The sequence below is a fragment of the Manis javanica genome, chromosome 8, assembly GCF_040802235.1.
Source record: "Manis javanica isolate MJ-LG chromosome 8, MJ_LKY, whole genome shotgun sequence".
Classification (NCBI taxonomy): Eukaryota; Metazoa; Chordata; class Mammalia; order Pholidota; family Manidae; genus Manis; species Manis javanica.
The window spans coordinates 122,903,361-122,915,769 of NC_133163.1; the positions used below are offsets into that span (position 1 = coordinate 122,903,361).

A 12,409-nucleotide genomic window follows, 5' to 3' on the forward strand; every position below is an offset into this window, starting at 1 on the left:
TAAAACTTTTTTGTTCTATAAATATGTACACACACATCTGTACCCTTATCCTGATATTCTGAAATCTAAAGAGCTATGAAACCTTAATTTTCTTTTGTAAGTTTGGTGCAGATTCACAGGGCAGCAAAATCTGACCTGAAATGCCTTAGGCACTTATAGCCTTTATTATTCTTTATTCATTATGAATAATACATTTCATTGGAAAAATACTAATGTATTTCATTATAGGTGGCATACATATTATCTTTTAACATTCAAAATAACAAAAAACATCTCTGGACCTTAGAGTTTGGGAGAAAAGATTAAGAACCTATCTATGTATATAATTCTACATGTGTATATATATATTTAGTGTACATATACTTGGTGTGTACTGAGTCAAAATGTAAAACATATTTCTGACCAGATTAAGACAAAAGCGTCCGGCGTTACTGGCTAGGTGACATTTTTCACAGGCACTGGCCGTACCTATGCCTCCATAATTCTTATTCTACAAAACTCTTAGGAAAGGGACGTCCCACTATTATGACTCAGAATGTTCCTGTGCTTTTTTTATTTTAATTCCTCCCTATTTACTTTTAAGACCATTTCATGTTTGGAGGGAGCAAATTCAGTCATCACTTAGAGGTGACCTTTAAACTGAACACAATAATATCTTAAGTTTATATCACTCCTGTATTTCCCAAAGAATAGAAAAAAATACCCTAAGCACGGAAGGAGAGTCGAAAGAGCCATCTCAAAGCCTTACCTTCAGAAGGTTTAGGACTTTCTTGCCAAGATCCAGTTCAAAGTTGGCATAATTAGAGCCACACATGTCATAGATAAACACCAATCCATTCCTTTGAGTTTCAAAGCTGTAAACCAACCATTGAACAAGAACATTTATAAGTAATAAGTTGGATGAAGCAGGTTGAAAGCCTAGGGCAAAAATAAAGACACAGAGAGTATAGGACACATCTGGGACCAAAATAACTGCCTCCCTGAAATCTGGTCATACAAAAAGATGACTTATCTTTGGTATCTACTATTCTTATTGTAGTACTGGTATTCATAATCACAAGTAATACATTTGGTCTTCAATCCTGTTCCTGGCATAAAGTTCTTAATACTCTTGGAATTTCCAAAGTGAAGAGAGAGATAAAGGTGTCTGTTGTTACGTTAATGAGGTGACTTCTGAAGTGCCCCCAGATCACCAAAGGATGGGGGCTAGTTGCCAAAACAATCAATCAACCATGTGATTAAAGGGTCCCCCTCACATCTGTCCCCACCGTCTTATCCATATCATCATCCCTCACCGCCACCAACCAAGCCGTCACCACCATCCTCTCCACAGAGAGGGTAAGGGTGTAGAGACTAACTTCAATTACCAACTGCCAATGATTTAATCAATCACACCTATGTGATGAAGCCTCCATAAAAACCCGAAGGACAGCTTCCAATGGGAGAACCTGTGTATGTGCTGAGAGAGCAGCCCTCTCAGAGCGGGCATGGGAGCGCTGTGCCCCTTTCACCATCCCTTGCCCTATGCATCCCTTTCATCTGGCTGTTTGATGCTTTCACTATCCTTGTTCTATCCTATTGCTGGTTCTAAACCAGTAATCCAATAAGTGAAATTTTTCTCAGTTCTGTGAGCCACTCTAGCAAATTTACTGAACCCATGGAGGGGGTCGTTGGAACCTCCCATCTATAGCCTGTTGGTCAAATGCACAGGTGACAACCTGGACTTGCCATTGACATCTGAAGGGCAAGAGAGGGGGACCCGACTTGTGGGACTGGAAACCCTTAACCTGTAGGGTCTGATGGCCTCTAGCAGGTAGTGTCAGGACTGAGCTGAATCACAGAACACCGCTTGGCCGTGTGGTTGAAAACCTCCGCATGTCAGAATTGGAACTATACTTATTTATGCATATTTATCCAGATGTATTAAGTGCCAAGCTCCTAGGTTAAGAATGTTCCAGAGTTATGAAGGAAGAAGAGTTATACATCTAGGTTATGAAAATTTTAACTGTTTTCTCTGATGTGTCTGAATCTATCCAAATTCTCTAACAGTTTATATTCAACTCAAAAGTTACCTTTTCCATGACTTCTGTGTAACTGTAATCAAATGTACCCCTCATCCCCTGAAGTCCCATAAATCTTCCTACAGATTTTTCTTGGGGCTCTTAAAGTACTCCAATTTGTGTAGCCATCTGATTCTTTCCTAGAGGAAAAAATGTGCTCTGTTCACCTCATTACCCCCAATGATCCTGAGCACAGTGCTTGTAGATAGGTATCTAATAAAGGGTCACTGAGTTCTATTCAGTGGACTGGAAGCCCATTAAGAAAATACTTTAGACCTGTGGGAAACAAGCTCAATGATGGTAAATTTGCCTCTCATGACTTGGAGAAAGAGAACAAACCTACAAACGGTGTTTGGAAAGTATTTTAAGAACACAATTAAGAGGTGGTAAGCTTACTCTCAGATTGAGGTTAGGAACACACACAGGAGGGTATGAAGAGTATCCCTCATTCCCATCTCCTTAATGCCTAAAGACTGCTCAAAGTTGCACTCTTCCGCCCAGGCAGATCTTTACCTATTTCTGATCTGCAAACCCAAAAGGTAATTTAGGAATAAATTGTTTGACTATTTACAAATGATGGCCAACAGTTTTCAACAACAGTCAAACAATTGTACATCAATTGAGAAAGTTTTCTTCAAGAATCTCAATGTTACTTTGTATGCTAAAATTTTTTTGCACCACATCCTAGAAGCCTCCTTATCTTCATCCTTTTAACAAAATCCAAGGCAGAAGCACGCACCCAAAAGCACCATTTTGAACATTTCTAATTCTGATGTAGTTTTTCCAGAAGACTGAGTTTCAAATGGTCCCTAATGGGTTAGTTAGTTATATCTTCAATCTTTTTTTTCATGACCTCAGAGAGACTATGATTCACCAGGATCAAAGATGCTAATGTGTGGTACAATTATTGAGTAGAATCCAGGCCATTTCTCCATAAGCTCATCAAGGGCCAAATTCAAAGAATTATTATAGGTTTTCCCCTCACAGCTCCAGCCTGTGGCAAGGAACTGAACAAGAAACAAAAAGTCAGTGCCAGGGGAAACCGAATTTAATAAAAAGAAGCTATGGTGCATATCCACGCAGGTTCTATATTCCCAAAAATATACTGCTCATCCTGTGAAGGCATATGAAATGAATGCAAATGTAATAGGATTTTCACTTTTCTGGGTACAAAATATAAGGTTTACGATAATAACTAATTTCCTACAAGAATAAGTGCTTCCTTACTGAGTTTGATCTCTGAGCTGAATGCTATCTGGAACACCAAGAAGTTTTAAAACATAGTCCCTGAAGGCAGTACAGCAAGGAGAAGCCAATTAATGACTGTATAACATCTTACTACATTGATAGGCAGTGACCGTAGCGGAGGAGGTAAGGACTTGCTACTATGGGTGAATGCTGAAACCATTGTTGTTTACGTAAAACCATCATGACCGTATGTCAATGATATTTTAATAATTAAAAAAAAAGCACAACCATAGTTTCTGACATTTGTTTCAAAATAATTGAGGGTGGGTATGGGCAAAGGGCTATCAATGAAACAAGATTGATTACAGATCACTTAAGAAGACAGATCATGGGTATGTGTAAGTTTATGATACCATTTCCTCTCCACCTATGGAGATTTGGGAATTTTTCATTACATAATGTTAAAAAGAAGGCTCCCTGCCCTCATGTAGCTTACAACCTAGTGTGGATGCAGAAAACAACAGCATAAGATAAGTGACATCACAAGGCCATGGATACAAAATACAGAATGATCGGTATTAGTAATAACTGCTATTAAAGTCACAATAAAAGTTTTATTTATGACAAGTTGGAGTGGTGAGGGATCCAGTCATAGAACCTGGGCCTTAAAGAAAGGGCAAAATTTAGTGAAAAGGAGGGGTTTCTTTCTCTTCCATCCTGGTTCAAGGTAACATGTGAAAACAAGAATTACTACTCACTAGTGAGAATATTTTGCTTAGAGAAAAGGGTTCACATTATCTTCCATGCACCCTCTGAATAATGAATCACTGAGCGTTTTAAGAAAGGGATGGACATCATGAAAACAATGCTTTAATTACTTTTACCTGTATGGTCCTCCTGTGCAGTCCAATTATTCACAATGGAAAGAGCAAGCTATGGCCACTGCACCTTTATAAACTATGCCTGATGCCAATCACAGGCAATATGAACTGAGAAATTCCACACTTCTGATTGGGCAGCACAGGGCCCCTAAGACCACTGGTCCTCTCTCCTTAGTTCTCTTTTTCAGAATAATGCTGTGTGTGGTTTAGATATATCTCCCACTGAGCATCAAAAGTAGAACCTAAGTATGATGAAAGTAACAAGGCAGTACCAAGCGACCTAGACAGAGTGCCACTTCAGACAATCATTTGGCTATTACCATTCTCTTAAGTCCACAGCACAACTAAAGCTGTGCACAGCTGTCTCTCACTGTCTCAGGGTCTCAATCCTTGACAGTATTACTTCTAACTCAGACGACAAGGCAATGAAGTACAAAGCAATAACGAACTATAAATGGCAAGGAGCAAGGAAAAAGGGAGCATGGCAGAAAGACGACATAGCAGGGGACAGACAGACCTGGCCAAGAGCAAAGGAACGGGAATCTTAGACCTAGTTGGACTGATTGGTATTGACTGTAGAAAGTTACATAACTTTCGGGGCTGCATTTTCTTTGTCTGTAGAATAGCAGTAATTACCACATACCTTAGAGGAGGAAGGAGAAATGACCCGAGTAGGCTCTTTTTGCTTATGCACCTGTTTATAAAGTGAGTTTTCATAACTTTATACTTCTGGACTGTTCTCTCCTCAATGTCAATTCTCAAAATCCTCTGAGTTAAATGGCATTATTCCTTTTTCACAGACAAAGAAACTGAGGCCCCAGACGGTTTTGAAAATCAAAATTCAGAGGAGAAAAAGCAAAAAGAACCTGAACAGGTCATTTCCCCTTTACTCTCTTTCAACAAGTAATTCTCAACACACTGAGGATTGCTAGTTAACTGGCCTTCTTGGCTTCTGTTATCCCAAAATAGAGCCAAGCAGGTAAAGATACAGAATACCCACTATCTTGATAGTATCCAGAAACATGACAAGCCCTTAAGGACACGGGATATCTCCTATTCATAGCACTGCCTAAGGCCCATCCTACGAGCATGATGAAGGCACTGCTCAGTTTAAGCAAAGCAAAGACTATCACTTGACCATCCGGATGCAGACCACCTAAAAGATAACGTCCATGCTCACCTATCCACAGCTCTGTCTAGTAAGTAAAACAGAGCCTGAAGTACCACGTGTTGGACGGATTTGTGGGGATGATGCAATCTGGCAGTGAAGAGGGCGATGGAAGCCCCTGTTGGGTCCCGAACATTCTAGAGAAAATAAAACAAGAAACATTTAGAATCAAATGGAAAATCACAACAATCCCTAAGGCTTCTTATATCCTGAACAAAGGTTGATATGAAGAGAACAGCTGCTGGCAATAATTCTCTGACTTGCATCAATTTCTTTGGAAAGGGAAGAAAGTTTCTGTCCTCCCATACCTGATTCCCAGCACCCCCTGGATCATATTCTGTAGTAGGGAAAAATCACATTCTCTGAACTCTTCAACTGTAGAGAGAGTAAAGGATGGTCTACACTGAATTTCCCAGGCAGCAGGAGAAAACCATAGAATACAATCATGGTTTCCACACTCTGCCTTAAAACAAATTCAAACTCTGCCTTAAAAATATCACTGTATACTTATCTGAAAGACTGCGGTCCCTAAGTGGAGAGAGCTTGCATTAAATAAGGAAGGATGGGCCTCTGAAACACTGTATACCCAACCCAAAGGCCTCAAATAACCTTAAACAGACCAGTGAAGAAACTCTTCTAAATCTACCATATAATTATCAATAATTTTAATTATTATTAGAATAATTTTGTGTCAAACTGCACAGCTTTTTCACATCTGCTCCCAACTGTTGAGACTCTCTAGATTCAGAATAAGGTACCTAGGAACAAAGTCCAAGGAGGACATTAACTACAAAAGGAAATGAGATACTAGAAGAGGAGTTCATAAAGACTTACTAAGATGGTGAATTTTCCACTGAGGATCTCAGAACGGAGAGGTTCCTCATGAGGTTTCAGCTTCACAATGCCTTCCTTCCTTCGTGTTTCCTAAAAATAAAGCATAGCAAGATCAATCAACATAAAAATACTGTATATCCAGGACACCTTTATATAACCACCAGATCTCAAGAGATAAGGGATTTTATAAGTCAACTAACTGAATCACGAATTACTTTGTAACTGCCTTCTAGGCCAGCTGAGTGCTATCAGAATTCTTGTCCAAAGCCACCTAATCAGTCCTTTAGGCAGGATATTTCCCTTTGAATCAGTAAGAATCTTAATTCCAAAGATCAACCAGTATGTATCATTAGAGTTCAGGGTCAAAGATTTTAAACATTCAGCAGCACTGATATTGCACCAGGCTATTAAAATATGTACCCAATAACTGTCTGGAAAGAGACACCCTCACATATCCTCCAGGCTTAGGCCTCTCCTATCTTAAATAGGAGCCATCCTTCCCCTCATATTCTCTCCAACAACAGTTACCATGACCTCATTTTTCTTATCTCCACGGAAAGATGTTTTGAGCTCACCCTTAGTTCCTCAAACTCAGTCTGTTGCATTCTCACCTCTCCCGTATCTGACTGAGGGGCCCTGCTCCAGTGGCCAGCACCTTCCTGTCGCTGGACCCAGTGGGCATTTTCAGTCCTCTTTCGACATGACAGGGCTGGCCGCTCACATTCCCTTTTTCCTGAGCCATTAGAAACTGCTCTTTTCGTTCTCCTACTTTTTCAACTTCCTTTTGTGGGCTTTTTTACATTCGAATATTTGCTCAATTCACCCACTGATTTACTCACTGACTTATTCATTCACTCTACAAATATTTGTAGAGCGACTATTATGTGCCATGCACTGAGCTAAGTGCTAGGAACACACTGGTGAATAAAACAAATCAGGTCTTTTTTATATTCTTTCCCAATGCATCCCGAAAATCAAATTCAAATGCTTTCAGGGGCAAGGCAGCAAGTGAAGAGAGTGTTAGTGCTAGGACCACAGAAAAGCACACGCCTACCTAAAGCATTCAAATTCCACTTTTAAAACAATACTGAACCAAGACGGCAAAAAAGTCCGAGGTGATGTTCTGCCCTACACATCTTCCTATCCCTCATTCTCCCAGGCTGACCTCATGCTTGCTCATGGCTCCAATATTCAGCTCTGCTTTGATCACTCTGAAATCTGTACTTCCAGTCCAGATACCTTTTCTGAACCCTATACTCATAGTCCAGCTGCTTAAAGGACATGTCTATTTAGATATTCCAATGGCACTTCAATCTTAACATGGCCAAACTGAATTGGTGGCCTTGTGTCGCCACATACCTGCTCCCACTTCAGTGTCTCCTAAATTAATGAATGCCACCACCACTTACCCTGCCACCCAAGTCAGAGACCTGGGACCTTTAACACCTCTTTCCTCACACACTACCTTAAGCAACCCTGTTTTACCAATTTTACCTCCAGAATGTGCACACCTCTCCCTCTATCTCCCCTGATGGCACACCTGAAGTCACCACGATCATCTCTCTCCCAGTAAGTACAACAGCCTTCTAATTGGTCTGTCTCTACTGTAGCCCTTCTGATTCTTTTCTGAATCACAGTGACAAATATCTTTCCAGAATGCAAATCTGATCAAGTCATTCTGCTGTTTATACCTTTGATTAATTCCTCTGCTCTAAAGAAAAAGCAGATACTCTGATCAAGACATGTTCACCTCTACTGTTCAATCTCTTGCCATGTCCCACTCTCAGCTCAGCATTTCTGCTGTTTAATTTCTCTTTTGCCAGTACACATCTGACCTTGCTGTTCTCTCTTCCATACTCCCTTACCTATCTGATTCCTACCCATTCTTCAGATCTTAATACAATCTTTACAATACCCTCCTAACTTAATGTGCTTACACAGAACCCTATCATAACATTTCTGTAATTGTTTGTTCTCTCTTTCTAAATAGTAATCTCTGTACCTGGAACATAGTAGACATACAATAAATGTGAATAAATGAGTGAATATTAAACAAGATAGGTATAAGTGAGCTTTAGTCTTAAACTAATTCTTGTACTTCTAATCCCCTCTTCTTTTTTTAACTTAGGGATATGTTATTATCTCTTCAGAAAAATTTTCAGACTTCAAGGTAGGGCTCGTAGATACTATCCAGTTTTTCTTTGCTTTTTTTTTTATGGGAGTGGGGAGAACACTCGGAGAACCAATGCACGCGCGGCACCCAGCAGAGAGAAGAGCGGCATGAAGAGCCCGACCGCCAAAGGTGCAGTCCACCCCCGAGCCACGTACTCGGTAGGAGTGGAACAACTCTATGGCCCGGACCACATCGAACTTCCGGGCCATGAGGAACTTGACAGCCACATTCCAAGAGAGAGGGGAAACGTTGTACTGAACTGTCCACTTGTTAATCTCTTCAAGAAACTGCTTGGTGGCCTGTTTGACAAAGAAAATAAAGAATAATTAGTAAGTTGAGAAATACTATGGAAACAAAAAACAAACAAGCAAGAAAAAAAATATATCAGTCTTTTCCCAAGCAAATCTGAACCCAAAGTTTATTACCAGAAGCAGGGAAAGACAAAAGTTGGAAACAGGTCTGAAGCTAGAAATAGTTAAAATTTGTACAATTCAATGAGGCCAGAAGCCAGAGCTAGGTTCAGAGAGCAGGGCTTAGCACAGGGGTGAAGAAATAATGAGGGGGGACAAGGCTCCCCAATGAGATGCAAATCACTGGCTCCAAAGCAAAAAACAGCAGAGTTTGTTTCTTGTTGTTTTTATATGGGCTTGTTTGTTTTTTTAAAGGTGGGTGGGCCAGCTCGAGGGCTATTGCTTAATGTGCGGTATAGCACAGCACTCTCAGTTGCTGCTTCGGTCCCAACAAACCATCTGGACACAGCAAAAGAATCAGAAAATGGTTTTGACGAGCTTTGGAATTAGCAATACTATTTGAGAGCAGCAAAACTATTACCGAGAATTGAACAGATCAAAAGGTCAACTGTTCTCTGGGCTAACTGACCCCACAGGACCTCTTCATGTTTCATGTGGCAGCCCAAAAACCGATACGAGTGCCCATCGAGTCATCAACAGCCCCTCTGGATAGTGACTTTGGGGGTCAGTGTAGAGAGCCTCATATTGGTGCAAGGGTGGGAAATTTTTATTTTCAGTCTGATCCCAAGCTGGCAAGATGCCTGTTTCTAGAATCATTCCAATCTCTTGATTAACCCATGTTCTTTTATCCCCTCTCACCCTATTTCTCCTTAAAATTATAACAAATTTTCACTGTAGCCACACACACTACCCATTTGTGTCTTTATTTTAGTATAGGATAGATTTTTTTTTTGTAAGCACATTCTAAATTGCTGAACACTTTCTGCATAGTTATTTGGTCCCTTGCATACAGAAACCTTTCTCACGTGTTGGTCAAAATGTAATCGACTTCATGAGAATTCTGAAATTAGATTCTGAAATAAATCAACCGATCTCCCTACAGTTAAATGTATTTATTACCAAACTATTATGTATTTATTAACTATTTGTACTATCTGTGCTAAGAAGAATAAGTAATACAAAAATGAGGTGAGCTCCAAAAGGTATACGACCGAGACCACTGCGTGGCCGGGCCAGGGTGATTCTTGTTCACCTCGCGTTTTCCAATTGAAAAGCACGGGGACAAAAGGTGACAGCAGCGACCTATTCCAGAGTCTCGGCAACAAGTCCTGCTTTGCAAATTTCATCCAAATTGCCACATTCATGTTTAAAAAACTAGCAAACTAGAGGCTCAGGAGAGTCAGCAATACCTCACACAGAGTACCTGATCCATCCCCGAATTTCCAGGAAAGGAAAAAGGCACTCTGCAAACCGGAGTGAGACGGAAGCGGCCCTCAGGCTGCACCTGAGCTTCGGCCCCTTCCAACTGAAGCGATATGACTTAGACCACCAGAAAAGAGGAAACCAGCAAAACTAATCAGGCAAGAAGTGCATATAAAGAGCCAAAATATTAAAGCCATGAAGAAAAACTTTGAGACAATCACGTTGGCCAGAAGCAGTTTAAATCAGACCAGAAAAATGAGTCCCAGAGAAGACAACAGGACAAACTTGGAAGCTCCACCAGAAAACAGTTTGAATTGGCCCTGGCGGGTAAGTGGCCAGGACCCGAATGAGGAAACACAGCAGGCAGAAGAGCGGTGGGCACAGAAAGAGCCCAGGCACAACACGCCGGTGAGTCCAGAAGGTCGCCAGAGTGTTTGTAAAGGGTATTTATTTATAATTAACATCTCTTAAATTCTGGCTTCTCCTCAGGCTTGTCTGGAGCTGTCTGCAGAATAAAACACCTGAATAACAGAACATACTTTTTCCCTTTTCCTCATAAAAACTACAGAGAAATCAATATGCAGGTAGGAAGGAAAATATAGTTAAATGACCAGAAGATGTTATGAACTCATCATATATCCAACTGTTAAAATGATTTTTCATTTTCCATAAATAAACCATGCCCTAATAAGAGACACGCAAGATTTACAAACTTCCTTCAAAGTACATACTGGCTTCCTTCTTCTTAAATTCCTCAAGGTTCTTAATGTTCTGCAGCTCCCAAGAGCTGCTGCCTTGAACTGACCTCTGTTCCCTGCAGGTCAGGATGTTATTCTTGGCTCTGAGCACGGGAACAATTCTTCCTGGTCTGGCTTGACTGGCCTTGCATGAAGAGTCCAGTGTACTGTAAACAGTGATGTGTTACTTACAGATACAAACACATACACACACCACCTGTTACATTCAGCCTCGGATTCACACCCTGCATCCCACCCCTCTGATGGAAGAGACAGGCCTCTGAAAGAAGTCAGAAAGGATGGTCTCATCTGGAACAGCCTTTCTCTAGACAGTTAATCAGGTCTCTTCCTTTGTTTACACATAGATTTGGCAGAGCCACTGAGTACAGACCAGTTTGTGGCCTTGTTGGTTACCAGAAAAACAAGTCCCAGCAATTTCAGTGAGCAATACACTCTTCAGAAAGGAGAACTACAATTCCTGAAATTAATATTGTGTATTTCTGCTGAAAGGAGGAATGAGTCAAAAGATGAGTCACAGATAAGAAACTACTTCAACTCAAGGTCGGTGGATTGAACCTATCTAGCCTTGAGTTACCCACAAGTTGGTAACACCTGGCAGCTAAGGAGTGGCCATAGTTCAAACTTTGGTCTTCCTGCAGAAAAAAGGTATTAACTGATGTACAGAAAAACTAACATTACCGCTTGCAACCCTCCTCAGCCAGCTTTTCAGGTACAAGATTCGTTTCAGCATAGTTGAAAGCTTACTGTAATTTCATACTTCTCCCACAACCATTTAAACAGATAAAAACAAATTTCTTGACTATGGACATGAAGAAAAAGACACTAGAGAACCTGCTATAAAATGACTAAGAAATCTGTCGGTTAAGTGGATGACACCCTAGACACCATCCACCGGAGCTGAAATACGGTGTAAGAGAATAAATGAAACCAACAACATAGTCTTCGTGTTAAATCAAACTCCCAGAGAGCAGCCACAATTTTGAGATGAGTTCTAGGCAAAGGGCTAGCCACCCAAAAGGCCAAGAAAAATGTGTTGGCACACTCAGTTTCATAGTTAGTGCCTTGAAGCCTGTATTCCAAGACAATGTGGGAGAGTGAAAAGCTAGACCTTTAAGAAACCTACTCTAGGAATAAACAGAAAACTTCTGTCTCTTAGGATGTCAGCTACCTAACCACCAAAGAAAAGTCTAGTAGTCTTGGGAATACTTTTGGGAACTTGGGAATCAGAAAGAACCCATCCTCTCTCCGTGCCATGTGATAGTTGAGCAAGTCATTTAACCTCTCTGAGCCTTCAATTTCCTCACCTGAAGAGATGAGGCTTGAACTATAATTTGCAATCACAATATAGGTAGGTCACAGGGAAGGCAGTATAGCACGGAGAAGACCAGTAATGACTCAATAGCATCTTACTATGCTGACACGGTGACTGCAATGGGGGGGTGAGGAGTTGACAATATGGGTGAATGCCGAAACCACAATGTCGTTCATGTGAAACCTTCGTAAGAGTGCATATCAATGATACTATAATAAAAAAACAGTGAGGCTTGACTGAATATGACAACAGATAGAAAAACATCCACCACACCTGGAACAGGGTAGATGGACCGTGAATGGCTGCTCATTTTTTTTTTACTCTAGTCATTTCACATTACAACTTCTTTCAACAAAGACAGA

General features: G+C 40.7%; 1 protein-coding gene across 2 annotated transcripts in view; it reads right to left on the bottom strand.

Moving 5' to 3' along the window:
- Positions 1 to 12,409, bottom strand: part of PTPN9 (protein tyrosine phosphatase non-receptor type 9) — an 87,955-nt gene that overhangs the window by 47,401 nt on the left and 28,145 nt on the right. For both annotated transcript variants that reach the window (XM_073212202.1, XM_073212203.1), the window contains exons 2-5: positions 8,460 to 8,603; positions 6,132 to 6,221; positions 5,310 to 5,434; positions 749 to 854 (exon numbers count right to left, since the gene is read on the bottom strand). In XM_073212202.1, coding sequence (XP_073068303.1) covers positions 749 to 854; positions 5,310 to 5,434; positions 6,132 to 6,221; positions 8,460 to 8,603 — 465 coding nt within the window. The remainder of the gene's footprint in view (positions 1 to 748; positions 855 to 5,309; positions 5,435 to 6,131; positions 6,222 to 8,459; positions 8,604 to 12,409) is intronic.